Consider the following 22,696-nt stretch of genomic DNA (forward strand, 5'->3'; position numbering starts at 1 on the left):
ATAAATAAATAATCAACGCAAATATTAGAAGCTAAATGGGGCTCCGATTCTCTCTCTCCCGCGCCCGGTTTGAGCAAATACTGCCAGCTGTACAACTACAATTCACCGAAACCGGAAACCGCCGTCTACTTTATATAGCCGGAAACAACCACTCTCTTTCCGCCATTGCTCCCTCCCTCGCTCCAAAATTTTCCGGCGAAATCGCAGAAGAAGGTGAAAGAAGCGACGACGGGACCCTCGCCGTCGCCGTGATATTCAACAGACCGTATTTGATTCTGGTTTTCTCTTCTTCTGCAAAAGAATTATGAGTGGCGACGGGAAAAACAGCGCGGTATTGGGCGATCCACAGAGTCAATACCATTACGGTACGTTTCAGGGTGTCGCAAACTATTATCCTTCTGCCTCACAGCCGCAGCCGCAGCCGCAACCCCATTCTGTCGTTGGTTTCCCTCAACCGGTTGCGCCGCCCCGAGTTTCTGGCCCTCACCCATATTACCATGGACATCTGGGTTACCAAGCCGTCCCGGGTAAATAACTCACCTATGTTCATGAATTTGGAGGATATTTTTATGGTTTGAATTTTGGTAGATTAGTTACGAATTCAGAAGCTAAAGAACGATGTCGGAGGAGTTTGTGCCGAAATTTTGCTGAAATAATCTTGTTTGAAGGGTATACACGAATTATTTGCTTTGTTTAGGAATTGACTGTATTTCTTATGGTCTTGATCAATGATCATGATGATTTTGCTTGTTATTTCTTTCCACATATCCGTATCCTTTGGTTTGATGGGTTTTTAAATGGGTTTCTGATGCTCACTGTGGTTTCCATTGATTTGCTTCATTGGATGCTTGGGCTGGGCTATTGATCTAATGGTATGAATGTATGAATAATATTCCAATATTTGGTTTGATCATCGCTCTCTAATTTTGATTATCGTCCTCTAGTAAAGTGTAGTTGAATGGTTCAAGGGCCGACTTATTGAATTAATGATGATCTTGGTAGCAACAGGGTAGGATTTTTAGTCTTGAGTTTGTATCTGGTATGAGGACATGGCAGTTTCTGTGCAAGAGAGGAAGGAGGAGAGAGTTTGGGAAATACATCTCTCCCCTTTGTCATGGAGATCACAAAAAGAAAATTTCCGATTGACTTGAATTTTAAAAAAGGAGAATACCTGCAGAACTCTCTACTTTGAGATTACCGGTACCACCTAGCTACTAGAAACAGGGTGCTCTCTCTTAAAATTCCGCAACCTCTTTGAAGTTGTTATTAAGAATCCAAATGGTGTTTATCAAAAAAAAAAAAAAAAAAAAAGAATCCTAATGGTTCTTTTCATTCTACGTCTCTATTCTTCCATATTATGGTTAGCATGAAATTCTTCCAGAGAGTTTGGAGAAGGGCGGTCTCTTGAACATGCCTCATCACTTATTTTCTGTGTCTATGGTGCCTAGGAAAGTGTTAAAGGAGATAGAGAAGATTCTAAGGTAGAAGATAGAGAAGATTTTGAAGAACTACCTGGAGAAGGTCTGACCTTGGGTAGTGGCTAGCATCTAGTTATATGGAAGACAGCGTCTCTTTAGCTGGAGAAGAATGGTCTGCATGTTACTAGAGCCATTTTATGGGATGTATGGTTAGAGAGAATGAATGAATCTTTTTAAGAGAGGAAAATATCATGTGAAAATTTTAGGAAAGTTATATTTTAGTTTCCTTTTCGCGGAGTGCCTTGCATAAGGTCTTTTGGAGTTATTCTCTTTCCATGGTTTGTGTCGATGGGGGAGTTTCTTTTGTTTTTCCCCGTTTTCCTTTCTAAATCTTTCAGTGCGTTGGCTCTTGCCTGGTAATGATAGCCTAAAAGCACTTTTTGGATAAAATCTCATGTATTTAGAGGAAGGCCGGTTGGAAATTAAAAGTAATTGGGAAGTTCCATTACCACTTTTTGGAAAACTCGCACATCATGAGGAGCTGTATCCTGATCTTCATTACTGTACTTGCATCACATGTAATGATGTACTAATTATTACTAGTACCTGAGTTTCTTTCATGGTGTTAGCTTTTCCATGCAGCAGGGACCATACTAACAACTTAATCTTCTTTGGGACACTGATTTCCGGAAGTCTCTTGGGCATCACCCAATGAGAATACAGCATTGATATACCAAATTCATTTTTGAAGGGATTGCTTAGAATGTGTTTATCATGATTCATGAAAGTGATATTTCTTTGAAGACTGTAATTGCTTTGTCCTCCCAATGTAACCTTGGTATAAAATTCCACCGATTTCTTTCTGATAGAACTGAGACTGAATCATATAACTGACTGCTTTTCACCCCCAAAAGTGAAAGGGGTATCACTTGCCAGATATTTCAATCTATATGTCTTGCTAGTGAGAGAATTTATAACACCCAGCATCTTGCTCATTGCAAATCTACAGCAAATCAGTGGCAATAAGATTATATAATTCTGTTGATACTGACATTAATTAAAGATGTGCGTTGAAAGTTGAATGCACTGTTCTGCTCTCATGCAAGTGTTTCCTTGTGAAATAACTTTTCCTTTTCTTTCAAAAAAGAACTAAATACTTAATTTGGTCAATCATGTATGCGCATTTGTGTCTGTGCGTAGGTGTATAAATTTATATCTTTATGTTCAATGGTAGGGACTTTATCCATCAACCTCTTTAATGCTTTTGTTTCTTGTAGTTCAAGGTTATGCTATTATTGAGGGAAGACCTTATCAAGAAGCCCGTCTTCCTTGCTGTGGCATTGGCATGGGCTGGTTCTTGTAAGTTCACATTTGTAACTCCCCATTTCTCTACACTCATGTTCCAACACGTTGATGATTAAATAAAAAATATAATAATTTTTTGTCAGGTTTGTAATTGGGTTCTTTCTTGGTGGCATTCCTTGGTATGTTGGAGCTTTTATCGTACTCTTTGTACGAGTGGATTACCGAGAAAAGCCTGGATATGTAGCATGCGTAATCGCTGTAAGTAGCTATGATATATGAATAGTATTTCTTATTACCTATCTTCGAAACAATAACAATAATAATACCTCAATAAGTATGTAGATGATAAGATTATAAGAATGAACCGATTGTAACTTTTCAAATTAAAACTCCGAAATCCAAAGTTTGAAGTTGTGCTTCCTCTTTCCTTGCACTTGCAGTCAGTCCTTGCCCTCGTTGCTATAACTTTTGGTGTCACCAAGGGAGCTGAGTCGTGGTAAAGGAGGCATCAGCGGAGCAGACTGGTCTGACTGTTCCAGCCTTGTCGCCCCTTGCTTCGACGAAAACAACTTGGTGGTATCGTATTGTGTAATTAGCTTTGCAATTGTATTCATTCAATCTCTATCTATAAACTTCTTGGTTTCCTTTACCATATACTGCAGTCTTCCTGACTTGCCAAATATGATATGCATAATAGATTGAAGTAGTAGATATTGACAACTTTATTGGAAGGTATTCATTCAAATGTTTTTGTGATGATATAGTTACACTTACAGCTGATTAACTCAGATTATCATGCATTTCCCTCAAAGTTGAGGATTTCTTTCTGCAGCTATTGCATTCCCTGTTCCTGTTCTCACCATTGATTAGGATGGTCGTCCCGTTTTCTGCTCGGAATGAACAGCGGGATGGGGCAGGATCAAGGGTGCTTTTTCGATTCCGGTCGCTGAAGGAAAATTTGCAAAAGAACTTTTAGTTTACTTTGAACTCACCAAACAGCATCTACTCACTAAACATTCTTTAGTGTCAAAAAAAAAAAAAAAGAACTAGAAAGGTGCTTAGAAATCAGACGCCATTAAGCAAGAGCATCTTGAAACTGAGTAACCGAGAACTGGAAGCTTGCTTTATGGAAAATTGTCTTTAGAGACAACCACTTGAAATCTCTCTCTCAAAATATAATAATAGATTCTTCAAAAAGAAATAATAATAATAATAATAATAAAAGTTGAAATATTATTTTGGACTTGTACTTTCAGGTTTAATTCATTTTGATCCATGTATTTTTAAAGTTTTCCTTTTTGTTCATTTTAATCGATGTATTTTTGCAAGCTTTGTTTTGATCTATGTACTTTGACTATTTTAATCTTGTAATTTTTATTTTTATCTAATTTATTTTGATTAAAATTTAACACAGAATTTTTTGAAATATAGTCGTAAATTTAAATTCAAACATTTTTTTGGGTATGAGTTTAGTAAATAAGAATCAAAATGATTATTTTTAAAAAATTATAGAGGTCAAAATATTGTTTTGGAGTCAAAATAGGAGTATGAAATAATATTTAAATTTAATAATAAATTAAAAAAACCACTAGAATCTGGGTAGTTGGCGTCCCCCCTGCCTCGAAGCTGTAAACTCAATTTTTTTAAGAAAAAAAATACATCTTAAATAGAACTCAAATCAGAGGAAATTAAGAAGTCCAGCCAATTAGGAGGGATAGAATTCTACTCTTCCGTCCATTTGCAATCCATTGAGCTACATGTGCTACTTTGTTTGCCCGTTCTTTGATATGTTTCATTCGATACAATCTCTATCTCTTCTGTTAAATGTCAAATTTCTTTTCGGTCTACCGTGAACTTGTTGAATTGCTTTCAAACAAATCCAATTTTTGAAGTATGAAAATCCTTAAAAGTAGTTATGACGATCAAAATTATATGGGTGAAAAAATAAAAAAATAAATAGTATTTTACGATTTAAGAAAAATTATTTTGTAACTAGTTAGAATTTGATTTTACAATTTCTCTTATTGAATAAGAAATAGGAGAAATTATAGCTTTTATCTCATAAATTTTAGTAATTTAATTTTAGGCTCAAACTCCTAAACTTAGCATCCGGGACGCGACGTCTTTGACCTAGCCTATTCTCAAACTCTAAATAGGTAGGACGGTACTGTTGCTTTGTTGAGCCGCGCTGAGGCCATTTTTGATAAGCAGAACTGAGAAGCTTGAATCTTCATCTCCACCTATTAAACTCAAGAGAAAAAATAAAGTATAATCTAACAGTTATTAAAATCTAATAAGTTGTTATTCACATTTTTGAAATTATGAAAAATAAAGAGCCAAAATTATTCACAAATTTTCCCATTTCTGAAATAGGCTCTAAAAACAAAATATCCGAAAAAATAAAAAGAATATATTCACGATCCCAAATTGTTCTCGTACTTCCATGAATCGTTTCAACCCCCTTATTACTTTTCGGCATTTAAATAATCTAAATACATCAATACTTTATTACGTGGAATTATTTAAATAGCAATAAATAAATAAATAAACAGAAATCTGCATGAGATTTGCTTTAAAGACAAGTAACAAGTTGCCCTAAATTCACGTGCCTCTCTGTTTCTTTACACAAATCTATTCAATTTTTTAATTCCTACAATTAATTATTTCCCATTATTATGCAGCAAGAAGAAAAAACAACCCAAACAAGTCACAGACAAACAAAAAAGTCATTAAATGATACAACATGCAGTTCCCCACCGTCGGATCCCCACCTCGGCCTCCAGATCCACAATCGAACGGTGGAACAGCATTCTACCAAGATTGGTCTCGTTGAACGCGCCGCAGCGGACCACAGCCCCCCCCCCTTCTGTAGTGGCATTACGAGATTGTCTGTGAAGCGAAGCCATGGCAGTGAAGGCTCCATAGAGTGGAAGATCAGTGTGGGAGAAAAAAGCAGAGAACGACGAAATTTTGGGTAATGGGTTTCACTATGGGCTTGAATTTGCTTCTACTCGTGGCCATGGTGGCGACCAATATTCTCTCTCTCTACCATCTCTCTTCTACTCTTCAATCCACTAAATCCCCTGTTTCTCAGCCAGTTCCCGACCATCTAATCCGGCAGCTTCAGACCATACGCGCCACCATCAATCACCTCACCCGCCTCCACCCGACGGCGGCGGCCTCCACATCGAAAGTCAAACTGTCTATCCCTTCAGATCTCGTTCTTTACTCACAGTTTTCCCCAATTGCTTCCTCTTGCCATGGAAATCCCGAGCTTCTTCATCGGTTCATGAATTATACTCCGTTTTCGATTTGCCCTTCCGATTCCGATCTCGCGGAGGCTTTGATTCTTCGTGGGTGTCATCCGCTTCCTCGCCGGCGGTGCTTTGCCAAAACCCCTCAAAAACCCTCTTCTTCTTTGCCCCAGAATCCGTTCGCTTCTTCGCTTCCGGAGTCCAATGTTATTTGGGGGAAATATTCGTGTAAGGGTTTTGCGTGTTTGAACCGATTGAATCCGAATTTAGGGTTTGATCCGTCTCAGGAAACCACCAAATTTATGACCTACAAGACCGAATTGGACCTCCCGATCCCCCAATTGCTGCAGATTGCGAAGGCGGCGAACTCTGTTCTCCGCCTCGGCCTCGATATCGGCGGCGGCACCGCCACTTTCGCCGCCCGAATGAAGCTCTATAATGTCACTATGGTCACTACGACTATGAACCTGGGCGCGCCATACAACGAGGTCGCGGCGCTTAGGGGGTTGGTGCCACTGCACGTGCCGCTGCAGCAGCGGCTGCCCATTTTTGACGGAGTGATGGATCTGGTTCGGTGTGGCCACGCCGTGAACCGGTGGATTCCGGTGCAATCGATGGAGTTTTTGTTTTATGATCTGGATAGAGTGTTGAGAGTTGGGGGTTACCTTTGGTTTGATCATTTCTTCAGCAAAGGGGCGGATCTTGATAAAATTTACTCTCCATTGATCACAAAGTTGGGGTACCGGAAGGTGAAGTGGGCCACGGCGAGTAAGACCGACTCCGGCGGGTTGAAGAACGGAGAAGTTTACTTGACGGCGTTGCTGCAGAAGCCTGTGCCAACATGAGGTAACGTTGCTTTCTCTACTACTAAGGAGTAATCATGTTCTTTGTTCTGCATTTTGTTCCTAAAATGAACAAGAAATTATTTGATTTCATAACCCAAAAATGAAAGCCCGTTTGATAATGATTTCGTTTAACAAATCATGCTTGTTTTCTCATAGGTATCTTTACGACGTACACGTTTCTTAAAAACACATTTCAATTCTTAGTTAAATTTCAAAAACAGGGTGAAGTAATTCTGGTTGTGCTGTGAGCCATGTCAATGAATTTGGCAATGTGTACTTGAGAGAAGTGGGAAGAAAATGTGACAGATCTTGATTTAACATCTTTGGAAAACTTAGTATATGATAGAAAAGTTTAATTAACAGTCTAGTCCGTTTGGTTCTAGCCATGAGTATTTGTCTCGTAACATGTTTAAACATGACATTGTCAAGGATCCCACATTGATAAAAGAAGGGACCTTACCTAGGTTTATAATAGACATGAACTACTCCTCTCATTGTCAATTGGTTCTGAGATGAAACCCCATGAATATTAATAGACTTTAAAGAAACTTGTTGGAAGTTTTCGCAATTTCCATGGTTGGGAGTACCAAAGACACCATTTTAGGAGCAGGGTTTTGGCTGATCCTGTTTTCTCAGTAGCATTCCTATGTTAGTTTCTTTGTTTTTTAGTTGAGTTCTGTCTCATGTTCCAGTTTTTGAATAGATTAATGAATCTTTCTAAAACTGTTGCATACGAAAACTGTTACTTTCTTTAACTATATTTTTGAAATCATCCGCTGTACTCTGGACCATTTGATTGATAGCCAGAGATCGAATTTGCAACCCATTCCTTTTTTTTTAAGAACTTGTGTCAATAACGATTCTTTTTATTTCATCCTATTTTTGGAATAATTTTTTCCCTTGTTCCTAAATTTTCAAAACATTAAGGATTTTATTATTCCTTTATTGTTTTTAGCTCATAAGTTGTATATATAATATGAAAAAACTAAATTAATCACTGAACTTTGAAGGGAAAAAAAAAGAAGATTAAAGAGAAGGAAATGTTTATAAAACATGTTGTAACTTTTTCTAAAAAGGTGAAATGGAAATATTACCAAACGGGTCATAGCCAATCTATTATTGGATTGACTTTCTCTTATGAGTTCAAAATATATTAATTGGAGGAGAAACTAATACTCTAAGTGGTTTCTTCTCACTTATTTGTAGCTATGAGATGAAAATTTATCTGATTATTCTAGACTTCTGATCTCATAAATTGACCTAAAACCAGAAATTTTCAAATCACTGACACAGGCAGTAGCTGAGCTGAAAACCTGCGGCTTGGATCATACGAGGAAACAATTATTTAATGAAATTGTCAAATTCTTGTGGAAGAAGAAGAAAAAGAAGATGGGATTTTACATAAAGAACTTATAGATTTATCCACCACAATGGACTACTCATTTGGCAAAGCTACTGAGTGTATGAAGAGAAACAAACAAATGGTGGTTGAAGAAAGGCATCCAAAACGGGTTTGTGGAAATTTATGTTTGAAATGGCTGTTATTACAGACACAAATGGTTGCTTTTTTATAGGTTCTGTCGGATTATATATGGTTTTTTTTCCTTCTTGAATTGTTGGTTGTAGAAGTCACAAGTCAGGAACTGACTATTCAAAATTTGTAGTTGTGAATGTTCAGAAACGGAAGTTTTAACAGACTTCTTGTTCCAGCATTTTTTTTTTGGTAGAATTTGTTGTACTAACTACTAAATTCATATTTTAGTAAATTATATATTATATATTTTTTTGAGTTCAGAGATTTCAGGGTAGGATTCATTGATGGAATGGTATAGTGCTGTATATGTGTGTGTTTTCTTTTCTTTTCTTTTTTAGTATATTACATTTGAATTTGGAACATGTGGTCTTTTCATTGTGAGATTACCGATTTTCATATTAAAGGGGGTGAGTTTGTGGATTTAAAATATGGTAAAAAAGAGAGAATAATTTTTTTTTAATTCCACCAATTAGTTGAGTAACAAAAGTCTTGGGATGTATGACCAAGGGTGTTGGAAATAATATCTTAGAATTTTATAATTTTACAATTTAACTCTCAATTTGTTTTTTGTTTTTTTTTTTTTACTACAACACGTGGGTTGTAGATTCAAACTCATGATAACTCGATTGAAAATATGTGTTTAAACTAATTGAGTTATATTTAGGTTGGTAACTCTCAAAATAAGTTGATGTCACATGCCACATTTTAAATTAACTTTTAATATAGATATGCGGAAAATACCTAAAATTAACTTTTTTATATGGATATGTCGAAAATACCTATTTGTATTATATATATATATATATATATATATATATATATATTATGTTGAGTTGGAAAGAAAGTAATGGTATAAATATTTTCTCCCTCCCAAATTTAATTGGACAATTTTCAAATTTTAACTTTTGACTTTTGATCTTCTCCCTTTTACTTGAAATTCTAAATTAATTAGCATTTGATATTTCATGTGCTGAAATTTAATTTAATATCATATATAAAATATTTGTAAAGTCGTAACATTACCAAATGTTTCTTTAAATGTAGTTTAAAGAATGGGACATAGCGGTCATTACTTGTTTGGTTCTATGGACAAATCGAAACAATGAATTCATGAAAAACATCTCCATGATATTAACCTAAAGTGCAATTGGATTGGAACTAATTCCGAAAATTTTAGAAGTGCCTCAAAACAGTTAGCAACATATTCGAAAGCTTCTTCGAGTATAGGGACTCCCCAAGTCTAGAATCCACCTCTCATTGGCTATCCCAAATTAAATGTCAATGGAACTTGTGGAGGGCAATTCAGTGGCACTTAGTTGGGGTTCTTCTTTGGGACAAAATTCAGGTAGCAGGATCAATTTTCATCTACACTGTTTTGCTGGCTGAATTTCGAGTCATTCTTGTCGAATCAATTGTAGTCTCCTCCTTGTCGAATCTAATTCACTCACCTCAATTATACTTCTTGACGGAGAGCCTTCGTCCAACGGAGATGAATCCAATTAAATTTTCGACATCAAGCAGCTAGCCTACTTTTTTCATTCATTTCATTCAATTACCTACCTTGCGTTCTCAACAAAGCAGCAGATGTGTTGGCAAAATTCAGTCTCCATCGATCAATCACGCGTTTTTGGAATTATAATTATCCTTGTTGGCTCATGTCTTATGTTCGGGGTTAATATTAAAGTCTTATCCTTGTTGTACAATATCATGTACAACATACACTAAAACTTCAAATGGACCATGGCCATAACAAAGTGGTCGGAAACATAAATATTTAAAGAAACGGGTAAAATTTTAATTATGGAAAAGTGAGGGCCTCGTTTTGTATATTAGTTTACTTCGGGGACCTGCCGGAGTCGCCAAAGTATTTGAACAGAGTCCCTTTTTTCGGTTTTCGTCCTGTGGCTTCGTCTGTAACGCGAGAGCGATCCGACGGCGTCCGAATTCACGAAGAGTAATTTCCCGGGAAAATTTTCACAAACCACATGGTCAGTTTCTTTCTTCATCTTGAACTAATTGTGTCTTTGTTTCATACTTCTGTTACTTTTTCGCCTGATTCTCTCTCCGTCAAGTTCAGCTTTTAGAAATGTCTTGTAGTAACTACCTGTGGGTTTTCCGGGACGAAGTTTGATCCTCGGATTGTGAAGTTTTATTCTAGTTACACAGTTATGTTCGACGATTTTGGACGTCGGATTTGTTGATGTTTTAGTAGATCTGGCTTCTGAGCTCACTTTAATAATGTGTTCGTAGGCACAGATCGATCTATGAACTCGATAATTTGATGCGTATTATTGTCTTTGCTTAGATAGATCTTGCTAATTTCTTTGAAAGATTTGAATTGTCTGCGCATTACTTCCTTCGGGTCGAGTTTGTGCCTTTTCTATGAATCTAGCCGATGACTGCAAGATTTTTACATTTCACCTGGAAAAATCCTAATTCTAAGTTAATCTCACTCTATGAAACTCAATTTCTCGGTTCATTTTATTTCGTTTATAGATTTTAGTGACAATAGTTGAAGCAACTGGGAGGATCTTGATTAGTATAGCTGTATGCTCTATAAGAATGTTTGTGAAGCTCATTCAGAGGGCTTCGCAATCTCAAATTCTGTTGTATTGTAGCTTAATTTATAGTTTATGAATGTTGCTTGGTGAATTAGGTCTTTTGGCCCTCAGACCAGTTAGCGGTGACAATTATTTCGGGGGAAAAAACATCTGGTGCTCAGGAAAAGGCTATTCCCCCAATTCTAACCCTTTTGCTTTACTATATACAGGAATCTTGCCCTTCCATTAAAAACATTCTTCTTTTGGATTCCGAAGGGAAACGTGTAGCTGTCAAGTATTATTCAGATGACTGGCCTACAAATAGTGCAAAGGAAGCTTTTGAGAAAGCCGTTTTCACCAAAACTCAGAAGACGAATGCTCGAACAGAGGGTTGTTACTTTTTCATGTATCAGTCTTTAACTGTTTTTTCTTTTAGTCTTTGTCCTTAATCATATCAGCTCCTCCTATTTAATTCAATTTCAATGTCATTTTAATCACAATAAAGTAGCTTCTGAATCTTTTAGTAAAATTATTTGATTTGGTTTATCCATAATCATTGTTTTGTATCATAAGAAATAAGAATAAGAATTATTTTTTCAATCACATTATCGTGACTATTAGTAGCACGGGTTAGTCATTCGACTTTGAAAGTCTATTTTGTTCTCAGCATTCGTATCCCAAAAAAAAAAAAAAAAAAAAAAAAATCTCCACATGCTGTTAGACCATCTACCACTACCAGTCTAGTAACATTTTGTAGAATACAATGCTTTTTATGCCTTATATGATTGGAAAATTCCTTTTCTACATGCTAACTTGGTATCTACTGTTCTTATACAGCGGAGATAGCAATGTTTGAAAACAATATAGTGGTTTACAAGTTTGTTCAAGACCTTCATTTTTTTGTTACGGGTGGAGAAGATGAAAATGAGCTCATTTTAGCATCCGTTCTTCAGGGATTTTTTGATGCTGTGGGCATTCTTCTTAGGTCTTGAGACTATTTTCATTTTTTGGATCCTTATGTGCTGGCCCGTACTACTGTTCTTGATCATAGTGTTCTTAGATATTTATCTTTGTTTCTTCTATTCCAGGGGTAATGTAGAAAAGAAGGAGGCACTTGAGAACTTGGACCTCATTTTACTATGTCTCGATGAAATTATTGACGGAGGGTATGTCTCATTAGCTTATTTCCTCATACCTTCATTTGCTGCATTTCAATTGTGTTACCCGTTCTTCTATTTCCTTCTATTGATCAATCTTCTGTACTTTGATTGTGCCATTTTTACATTTACTACCCTCTTTAAGTTCATGGCCATGCCTATTGCAAACATGAAAATGGAAGCATGGGTTGTTAGATGATTATATCGCAATAATCTATGGTAGCAGTACTTAAATGTCATTACTCATCAGGAAAGAATAGTTTCATGAATACGTGGAAAAAAATTTGTAGATGAATGAGGAATATGCGTTCATTGTAGTTGCGAAACTGCTATAAAATAGTCTAAGAGATTGTCACCTGTTGAAGTACTGGTTTATCTTGACATGGTGGTTTGTTGCTGGATAAGAGATTTGGCCGTCTCACCTCTCCATTTCGATTATGTCACTAGTGAATTGTTTACACAAGTTTATAGAAAAACTTCTGGTAATTATGATGATAATGGTAACCATCATGGGATGGCTCAAGTGGTCAACGAGGGTCAATGTAAATAGCAAAGGACTTAGAAGGAATGAGTTCAAACCATGGTGGCCACCTACCTACGATTTAATATCCTACGAGTTTCCTTATCAACCAAATGTAGTAGGGTCAGGTGGTTGGCCCGTGAATAGTCGAGGTGCTCGCAAGCTGGCCCAAACACACGGATATCAAAAAAAAAATTATGATGATAATGGTAGATGACATTATATAACGAAACATAAATCCCAACAAACAAAATCTCTGGTTTACTTATTTATTTTTTTTGGTTCAACCATATGTAGGGACGAGGATTCAAATCTCGAGGATATATGTTTAACCAATTGAGTGATATTGAGGTTGACGTATATGTTTACTTCTTTAAAATTTTTGTCTGGTTGCTAGAGTTTAGGTGGCTCAACTTTAGGTGGCTCAACTTGATGGACCCTCTCTTTGCCAACGCCAACCACAAAAAAATAAGTGAACACATAACCGGATAATAGAGGCCTTGCGTGGATTAACTCAAACGGATAATTTTACCAATGGTTGTTTTATTCATGAGATCAGAAAGTTACCAATTGCTTTTTGTAATTATTTAAAACTCCTCTTCACATGTGTACTGGTAACCAAATTCTAATGGAAACTACAAACAATTTAATTTTACTGATTTATTCCTCAAGGTTATTCTAGAATAGATTCCTTTTCAACTGAATATCCAAGTGGTTTGCCGTTTTCACTGCCCCTTGTGAAGGGAATTATCACTTTGCTTTTTTAAAATTGCAATGCAGTAGTATTATACTTTCGTTTTACAAATCATGTTGGCATTATGGAACCACGTTAATTGCAGAAGAAAGTGGTTACTCTTTTCTATTAGTGTTTTAATGGTTTTTTTTTTCTTTCGTGCAGCATTATTCTCGAGACAGATGCAAATGTCATTGCAGGGAAGGTCGCAAGTCATAGCATTGACACTGGTGCTCCTTTGTCTGAACAGGTACACAATAAAATAATTCAGATTCTTTTTCCTTTCACTTTTCTCCCTTATATTTTCCAGCATCTTTAAAAGTTGTTTCTCGCTCCTGCTCTTGCAGACAATAAGTCAGGCATTGGCCACAGCTCGCGAACATCTAGCAAGATCTCTTCTTAAATGATATGTTTGGCTGATAAAAGTGAGTGAGTCCTACCCGGAAAAGGGGGAAAAGAATCAGGTTGAGATAACCTGGTGTTTTGATAAAAGATGATTAATGTTGAGTTATCAATAGCCTCATGTGTTGTATATTCCGCTCATATTCTGCTGTGTGCCTTCGGCTAAACCTGATTTTTGGATTTGAGCAGATGTGGTGCATTGTGAGATTATGTTAAATGTGGAGTTACCAGATTTTCTGAATCAATGTCTTAATTTTTTTTTTTCTTGGCCTTTTGATGTTTGTGGTTATTGGCTACACTACATGAGGATCGAGCAGGTTTTTAAACGTAGGGCTGCCAGTACTGTTGTTTTTTGAAAAAGGGTGAAAAAATTCTCTTTATGATCGGCAACTTTGAATATTAGATTAGAAGACAGAAAGATAAAATCAGGAGGGTATGCTTTAACGCGAGCCTTAGAACATGTTTGGAAGTTCTTTTACCATTTTCTAAAATTACTTTGTGAAATGTTATATCTGAATAAAAGTGATTTTTATCATTTTTGCAATGATAAAAATGATTTTAGTTGGGGTAAAATTTATTTCAAACATGTCCCAAGTGACTTTAATGATGTGAAAAGTGATTTCAGTATTCTTCTCTTGAAATTTACTTTACAAATGGTTTGATGAACGTAAACGTAAAAAGTGTAATCCAATAATCGAGTAGAAGAGCAGTTCTCAAGATCTTATTAATAGTGTTTCCAACCAAACTATAATCTAACATTTAATTATGTAATTAAAATTTTTGAAGGTATAGAACGTAGATACCATTTTTAAAGTATGAACACTAAATTTACAATTTCAATATAACATAACCTTTTTATTATGTCAAATTAAAGCAGAAATTATGAGTTTTTAAAAGTACACGTGATAATGACAATTCGAACGGACGATTTTTTGGTGGGGGATATACAATTAGTTGAACTACACTTAAGTTAACGGCAAAAATTAAGAGTTTCCCTGTACCTTAATTAGTGATATTCCTTGAGACTCTTGGCACCACCTCATTAGTTCATTTGAGGTACGAGAACAGTTCTATTCTAAATAAATAAATAAGATTTTCAAGTCAATTTCACGTGCCAGATTTCTTTGACAGAGATAATGAGCCACTAGATGATATTTTATTATTTATGTTTATACGTACTTCTGCTTACTGGCTGAAAATGAACATCTCAATTAGTCCATTATTTACCTCTCTAGAGGTAAAAAGCTTGAATCCTTTCACCCTTGAAAAAGAAAGGAAAAAAAATCTAAAAATCTACTTATACATATATAATAGGGGCACTTACAAAAGTAGCAACTATAAAAATGGCAAAATATGAAGGCTCAGCCTACAAAGAAGGAAAGCAAAAGTTCAATATACACTTAATGAAAACAGAACCCAAATATGGATAAACAATGATATACCTTACCTCTCTACTTGATTATGAGTGCTGATGTACTAATGAATTTCATTACTTGATATGAATGTTGATATGCCAATAATATTTCTAATATATTATTTCTTTATCCTGCTCAATTTATCTTATTGAATTGTGTTATGTTATTTATAGATTTTAGATAAATAACCTAAATGCATGTTTTCTATATTTAATATTAATGGTGTTTCAAAAAAAAAATATTTGATATTAATGGTTATATATTATTGATATACTTGATTTGTTTTATTACTAAAGGAATAAAGGAATCAATAACAGTAATATACCTGATTATGAGTATTATCTACCAACTATAGACTTGACATATCTGATATGAATGCTAATATCACAATGATATATTTGAAAATTTGGAAGGGTGTAATCAGGATAACTAAAAAATCAAAGTTAAATTTCAAATATTTTGCCATATTTGCAAAGCCTAAAAGTTGTGGTTATATTTGCAAATATGGCAAATATTTTAGCTATTCATTATAAATTACCTATATAATATGCTATGACATCTATCCAAATAATATACTTATGCTTTAGTTAAACAATACCTTGCATGGGCTGTTACTCTCTCTTCTTTATAGCCAAGAAATACACAAAACAAGGCTGCCCTTGAGCATCATCTCTATTTGTCAGAAACTTGCAGTTGTTAGACAATCTACCACTCGTCACGTCAACACGTCATACTCCATCTCCATCATTTATGGAGTCGCCATCTTTATTCGATGAGTACATAATCTGCATCAGCTGTGAAAACATCTCTTGCAGTAGGAGTCATATTATTGCGAGTACGAGATTTCCGTACCTGAGCATGAGTTTCTGCCTCATGCTGAAACATTTTAACCAACTCTTGTAGTTCCAGCTTCCTGACTTCAACCAGATCTTCTGCCATGGGCTTCTTCAAGCCAAGGTAAATCAGCCCCCCTACCATTAGTACAATCCCCAAGAAGAATAGGATTGCTGCGAATAACCCGAATGCATATGGCGTGTCCTGCGATCCAGGGATTCCATCTACATTGATTCCGAACAGCCCAGTTATTATGGAAAGAACAAGGCCACAGCCACCGAAAACCGCCAAGTTATGAGTTACTCGGAGGCTTTTATCCTGGAAAATTGTTGTGAGAAAGATGGAACCCGTCAGATTTTCACAAGAGGTGTTTTTCATTTGACAGGCCATTTGTTTGATTCATGTAGACTGTGGCTCCGTCTGATTAAAAAATAAAGGTTAAATAAAAAAAAACCTCTGAACTTTAACTTTTGTTTCAAAAACACATCTACTATTTCAAAAGTTTCAATACTACAAATACCTTTCATAAAAGTTTCAAAAATATCCTTTGAGCAAATGTCTGCTAATATTTTGAACGAAAAGTTGACGTGAGATAATTTGAAACGATAGGTCAATTAATGTGAAAGTTTGTTTGGATTAAGTTTGAAAAGAGAGAATGTGGAAGAAGCTATCGTTTTTAAAAGGGAGATTAGGGCAAAATTGGGTAGATTAATAGAGAAGCAAACCCTGTTGACAAGGGAGGAAGGAGGCTTTTACGGCAAAATTGAGTTGGAAAAGAGAGAAAATGTAGAAATAAGTCTGAAAAGAGAGAAAATACGGAAATAAGTCTGAAAAGATAGAAAATACGAAAGACACCTCCACGTTAATTGCCACATTGTTTCAAATTCTGCTACATCAACTTTCCGTTCAAAATATTAGCAAATGTTTACTCATTTTTATGAAAGGTAAAAGTAGTATTGAAACTTTTGAAAGGATAGAGGTATTTTAAACAAATGCCAAAACTCAGGAGTATTTTTTATAATTTAGCCACAAAGAAATTGAAAACAAGCATGCCGCAGAAATAGATAACATCGAAACTCGAAAGGATGTTTCCACATAGATTGCTATTCTTAAAAATCATTTTCAGAAATTTAGTAGTCTGTCAAACACAAATTGAGTGCATTCTTAGTATCCCTTATTTTCAAAAATATAAAATTAAAAAAAGAGTAGATAGCAAAAGGCCATTGAAATATCCTCATTAAATTATTATAGAATCAAATACCTGTAACCATGCACGAACATTACTCTGCATGACATCTTGAATGGTGAATAAACGATCACGAACTGCTTCTTGCTCTTCAATCATTTGCCTAGTACTCTTTCTTATGCTCTCCAATAAGCTTTTTGTCACATATCCTCGTAGATGTTGAAGTAGCTCATATACAATCTCCTCTCTCGCATGCAGTGACCATTTTACTCTGATAACCTGCAATAGAAATGAAGTATATTTGTTTCAAAAGAGAGATGTACATACACAAGATCACTGCTTTGTCCTTTCATCCATCGAAGGATAAAAAGAAAATAAAACAAAATTTCACCATAACTAACTAAAGTATCTCTAAGAAGTGGAGAAAGAAGTGCCAAGGTGAGTCGTGTTTCCGATACGTAATTGTGTGTGTCTTAGACTGAGGAGGAAGTATAAAACAGATTATAAAGATTTAACATTCTTAGCCCAGGAAGTAAATGCCTCGACTCTATTTTGAACGAACTTGATCTTTAACTTGCTCCTCTCCAAACTAAAGAATAAAGCAGAACTGAAACGACACAATTCCAAAAATGTTCTTTATTGCAAGCAACTACCGGAGAAATCTCAACCAACATATGAATCAATGGCAATATTATTTAGAACAACAGAAATCAAGGAAATTTTTCCACGACTATTGAGTGCAGTGAGGAGGCAGCATACCTGTCTTGATAATTTTCTGATTTCTTGATTCAAGATTATACTAAACAGATGCATATCTTCATGGTTTCTCCTATATATAAATGGGAAAAAGGATCAAGGAGAGTATTAATGAGAAAATGCAGATAAAAGAGATAAACCATTTTGATATCAGTTATCACTATAATAGATGATATGCAAGATAAAAACCTGTCCATAAATTTCAGTTCAATCTCATCTGCTGCTCCAAATATAGATTTTCGAAATAACCTGTTAGAAAAGGAATAATTAAAGATATAAGGTTTAACAATTTAATACATTGGTCATGGTATTGTGGAATATTTGACACCAGAAACAAGACTCGAGTCAAGGAAGATGCCTAATGGTTTTGGACCTCTTGACATATAACTATCATGAACCTTTATTTTCAGAAAAATATTATACTCTTTTAGAGGAGAAGACACATATTTAGAAAAAATCATTCTGGCATCTTTGTCAACCATACAGATTAATCTATTACTATACACAGAAAAAATAGCCGTATAATTTATGTATAGTTAACATATGATGAAGGAAAATTAATTTTATCCATGAATATATAATAATTATTGAACGGCCGACTATGAAACTGCATTTTCAACTTCTTAAAATGAAGTTATTACCTATCATCCCATCTTGTAAGACGGCAAGCCAGATGTGCTATAACTTCATGTACCGTTCTTGGTGAATTGTAACCTCCTATTATCAGAAGCTCCTAGCCAGAGGTTAAACAGGAAGAAAAATCAGAAAAATAGTAATATAAGTGTACAACTTTTCCAGTGCAATGAGGCAAAATGAATGATTTCCTTAATGGAAAACAACCTGAACTTCTGTGATGCCCAAAGCATTTATGTTTGATATCGGTCCTTTAACATGCAGTGACGTTATCAGGAAGTTCTGAGCTTGCCAAGACCGAAGTACAACGGGAATGTCATCCTCGTCACTCAATGGATCACCAGCAGATTGTCCTAGTAGTTCAAATAGAAGTCCTCCAGCCACCCTAACTGGGACCTGACTAGAAGTCAAAAAAATAAATGGTTAATAACTCAAAAAGAGCAATCCATAAAAATCTGAAACCATGATTATTAGAAATGATTACTTGTCATTATTCAGGGTATGACTCGTCAGCCAATTATTATTTTAGTTATATACAGATTTATTAATATAATTACAACAACTTATAAACATTTGAATTGAATTGACTCATAACATCCACGAACGTAGTGAAAAGCCTGAACATTAGCAACTGAAAGTGGGAGATTCTCATAGAGATAATTGTATGATATATCCACATTTCGTTAATTGGAAAGAAGACAATTATTTATAGCAGGTTGCAACTAGCATGTGCACACTTATCATGTATCTCATGTTACTTAATATTAACGATTAAATTTCTTCTTGTGATTAATTCTCTGCAAGTAAAAAAGGCTTCTTATTACCATATGTATATTAACACTCAAATAGCATTAAAACTAGGGGGATTTCCACCTCATAGAAAAGATGCTTCATGCGGTCGCTTATCAGTCGACTCTCATCTCTTAAAGCCAAACTAATGGCAGGATGCAACCAGTGAGCAGTTCTGAGCCACGCCTCAACCGAAGGGTGGCATGCAGAAACGTGGCACCACCATATAGGTCCGGCGGGACGCTTCCAATAAGGTGCTGCAAGATCTGCAACTGTAAGGTCATCTTCTTCATCCATGACGTCACACGACATTGAGGCCCATTCAGCATCTACTTGTATTGTTTGAACCAGCTCTGATATTCTGGCCCATCCTATAGGTAACCAACTATTGCTTTCAAATCTTTCTCTTTCACAAAACTGGCCACATTGGCTCTTCAGATCGTCTGAGGATGTGGGTTCTAGTAATCTTTTCCTCCCACGTGTATTGCCATTACCATTATTCAGTTCAGTTGTAGGTATTCGTGTGGTTGGAAATTCACTATTCATTTGTTGCGTATCAGGCATCTTGGACCTGGATTTAGAATCAATTGATTTCTTTGGTCTACCAATATATTCAAAAGCACAGATAAGCCCATCTGTCCAAAGATCACATCCAAGTGCGGCATCCTTGTGACAGGGTTTGTGGGCTTCTGGTTTCTCCACGCTACCACCATCCATTTCCTTAAATTGGTATCCTGATAAGAAGTAGGATCTGGAAAACAACATATCATCAGCGAAACAAGAATATTCTAGTTCTAGAAATGCAACCAACCCCCCACCCCCAAAATAAATAAATAAATATAATAAAATAAAACTAAATAGTCTAACTGAATATGGCCATGCAAATTCTTCTCTTCGTTTGATTGACTACACTGAGTGGAAACTACATAATGGACGCAAAATTGACAGGATGGTGTCAAATGTAAAGGATGCATGATAAAGATCGCTTGGATAGTAACGGAAGTAATAAAAATAGGATGAATATGACAATAGCTCATTGTAAATATAAATGGGAGATAGTATAAAATCAAATTCAAAGCGAGTGCTCTTTTCCAATATTAGCATTTTATCTTTCCCTTTCTTCCATTTCAGAATGGCGCTAGTAACTGATTCTTATACGTAGTCATTAAAAACAAAAGTTCCAAAACTTTTGACAAACCATCAACAATTCCTTAAAAAGCCCAGCTGAAGTAATAAATGCAATTAAGTGAACTTGGGATGATGCTGGTGGTGAAAACTACAGGGACCATGAAGAGTGCATGAAACTGAAACATCTGCTGAGATAACGACTACTTGTACAAGTGAAAAGACTTTTATACAGTTAGGGAAGAAAAAATACAAGCAAGATAATTTATTCATAGCATGAAGCATATTCTGCCGATGAAAAATAGTACCGATCTTGGAAATTTCTGGCTGGAACAGTATGGTTCTGATGTAGAGGGGACATGATCCTGACCTATCTCACCTATGAGATTTTCATAAGTAAATCTCCGTTGAAATAGTATTTTCATAAGTAGATTGAATTGACGCTAAATTGGATATTTATATTCTCGATGTGCTAAGATGTGGAAAATAAAAGAATTTCAAGTGGAATTTCAATTCAGACAAAAACGTTGCCGATGTTTGGTCAAAGATACATATGGTATCCTTAAAGCGATAACACGTTGTCCTTGAAAGAAAATTGAGAGAAACGACAGTATGTCAGAAGAAAGAAAAGGAGGGGAAAATAAGATATATAACAAGAAACAACAAAATCTTACTAAATTAGAAAATAAAACTCGAAATATATAAATAAATAAATGGCAGATTGCAAATTGCAATCTCGAGCAATCTCATACCTATCCAGGAGCCGCCTGCTCTCCGGCTTGAACAATCCATCGAGAATGACCAAAACTAGCATATTTCCTATTGGCTCGCCATTCGTTTAAGTTCAAATTCACTCAAATTCCCATGAAATATCATTGACAGTGTTCGGCTTAACTAAAATCACCAATATTACACTAAAGAGAAGATACAGCCAGCAGAATCTACGATGAAGATAACCGAATTGCACGAATTTTTTACGCAAGATTCTTTCATTAGTCCGTCCAACATATATCCACGTTTCGAGAACTCTTAGGATCCGTTCATCAACGAGCAAGCTATGCTCATATACTAAAGTCCGTTTTATGCGGATCTAGATGCAAGCAAGTGGAGCAAAATTAAGGAGAACTTGAGCTTACCAGCGAAGAAAGGCGATGCGTCGAACTAAAGCAGTCGACATGGGCGGTAGGGAATGATCAGCGGCGTCAGTGAGAGGGCCACTGGAAAACTGCGATGAAGAACTTCGCGACTGCTGAGATTCCACAGAGAGAGTGGTTAATATGCTCTGCTGTGGCGGCCGCGTCGAAGCTCCGCCGCTGCTAACCGGAGCCGCCGGCGTTATCCATGTAGAAGCAGGAGCTGGTGAGTGGAGTGGCTCCAATCCTCGCCGTCGGGCCTACTTTTTTTCAATTCCATTTCTGTCATAACAATTACCGGATGTTGAATTAAATTAACATTTTTCAGTTCCATTTTTGCAAGTTGAAATTGACATCTTAGCCCTTCCATCGAATCATTGCAATTCAAGTGGTTTTTTATTTGTATTTTTAATAAATGCTACATTTATTTGTATCCTAGCAATTTTTTCGTTTCTAAACTCACAATAATTATCACTGAGTTGCTTTGATTTTTTTTTTCTAATTCCATCTCTATTCTTTTAGAAAATTAATTTAATTCCTCCCTTTTAAAATTTTCAACTTCCCTATGTAAATTTTAAAATTGGGTAATAATAAATTTGCACGACTTAATGATCGATAAATTTATATAAATTTGAAGGTAAAATAAGTCACTCAAAAAGTAAACGTGGAAATTTCTACCAACATCTTAAAAACTTGAGGACAAATATAGAAACCTTTATCTCTTCATTAACGGACTTTCGTCTCCAATTTTTTTTAATTACAACAAATATGAGGTAGAATATTGAACCTCCAAACTTTAGGAAATAAGCATAATACCTCAATCGTTGAAATATTCATATTGACTTTTAACATTGACCAACTTAAAGAATATAATTGAAATCTGTTAAGATGTAAGAGACTAGATTAAATAAATTTAAAACTTAATGACTAAATTGAAATATTACTCAAATCTTAGAGACTCTTTTTTAGTACAACAACATTTGGTGTAAAAACTTGAACTGATGATCCTGTGATCAGATATACATATCTAAATCAGTAAACTACACTTAATTTGGCTTTGATTAGTAGAGATTATAACATATACATATACATATATCTCCCATTATTGTTTAGAAGG

The 22,696-nt window shown here is 35.5% G+C and overlaps 4 protein-coding genes across 8 annotated transcripts; 3 read left to right on the forward strand and 1 right to left on the reverse strand.

Annotated features, from left to right (window-relative positions):
* The first annotated feature begins 137 nt into the window (after positions 1-137).
* LOC111010965 (large ribosomal subunit protein eL20z) lies at positions 138-3,482 on the forward strand. The gene is made up of 4 exons (XM_022284565.2): positions 138-527; positions 2,696-2,777; positions 2,867-2,981; positions 3,164-3,482. The coding sequence occupies exons 1-4, from the start codon at positions 305-307 to the stop codon at positions 3,221-3,223; spliced, it is 480 nt and encodes a 159-aa protein (XP_022140257.1). The 5' UTR covers positions 138-304; the 3' UTR covers positions 3,224-3,482.
* A 2,121-nt stretch (positions 3,483-5,603) lies between these two features.
* Positions 5,604-8,611, forward strand: LOC111010688 (S-adenosyl-L-methionine-dependent methyltransferases superfamily protein). The gene is made up of 2 exons (XM_088121327.1): positions 5,604-6,823; positions 8,116-8,611. Exon 1 carries the CDS (start codon positions 5,701-5,703, stop codon positions 6,820-6,822), a length of 1,122 nt encoding a protein of 373 aa, XP_087977453.1. The 5' UTR covers positions 5,604-5,700; the 3' UTR covers position 6,823; positions 8,116-8,611.
* A 1,574-nt stretch (positions 8,612-10,185) lies between these two features.
* Positions 10,186-13,949, forward strand: LOC111010622 (coatomer subunit zeta-1). Its single transcript, XM_022284100.2, has 6 exons — positions 10,186-10,344; positions 11,127-11,286; positions 11,734-11,881; positions 11,985-12,062; positions 13,472-13,556; positions 13,654-13,949. The coding sequence occupies exons 1-6, from the start codon at positions 10,342-10,344 to the stop codon at positions 13,711-13,713; spliced, it is 534 nt and encodes a 177-aa protein (XP_022139792.1). The 5' UTR covers positions 10,186-10,341; the 3' UTR covers positions 13,714-13,949.
* Positions 13,950-14,845: 896 nt separating this feature from the next.
* On the reverse strand, positions 14,846-21,879 carry LOC111010914 (uncharacterized). 5 transcript variants are annotated; one of them, XR_015789882.1, is made up of 10 exons: positions 21,583-21,879; positions 20,755-20,825; positions 19,406-20,072; positions 18,740-18,928; positions 18,541-18,632; positions 18,089-18,148; positions 17,903-17,972; positions 17,219-17,422; positions 15,722-16,275; positions 14,846-14,969 (listed from the first exon to the last, which is right to left on the reverse strand). XR_015789882.1 is itself a non-coding variant. In XM_088121989.1 (10 exons), exons 2-10 carry the CDS (start codon positions 20,805-20,807, stop codon positions 15,872-15,874), a joined length of 1,650 nt encoding a protein of 549 aa, XP_087978115.1. In that variant the 5' UTR covers positions 20,808-20,825; positions 21,583-21,879; the 3' UTR covers positions 15,365-15,871. The 5 variants fall into 5 exon arrangements, 3 of the variants coding, with proteins under 3 accessions (XP_087978115.1, XP_087978114.1, XP_022140184.1); XR_015789881.1 differs by having other exon boundaries at positions 14,846-15,074; XM_088121989.1 differs by lacking the exon at positions 14,846-14,969 and having other exon boundaries at positions 15,365-15,886; positions 15,976-16,275.
* Positions 21,880-22,696: the final 817 nt, after the last annotated feature.

The sequence above is a fragment of the Momordica charantia genome (assembly GCF_013281855.1).
Source record: "Momordica charantia cultivar OHB3-1 chromosome 3 unlocalized genomic scaffold, Mcharantia_2.0 BLBB01000003.1, whole genome shotgun sequence".
In the NCBI taxonomy this organism is placed as follows: Eukaryota; Viridiplantae; Streptophyta; class Magnoliopsida; order Cucurbitales; family Cucurbitaceae; genus Momordica; species Momordica charantia.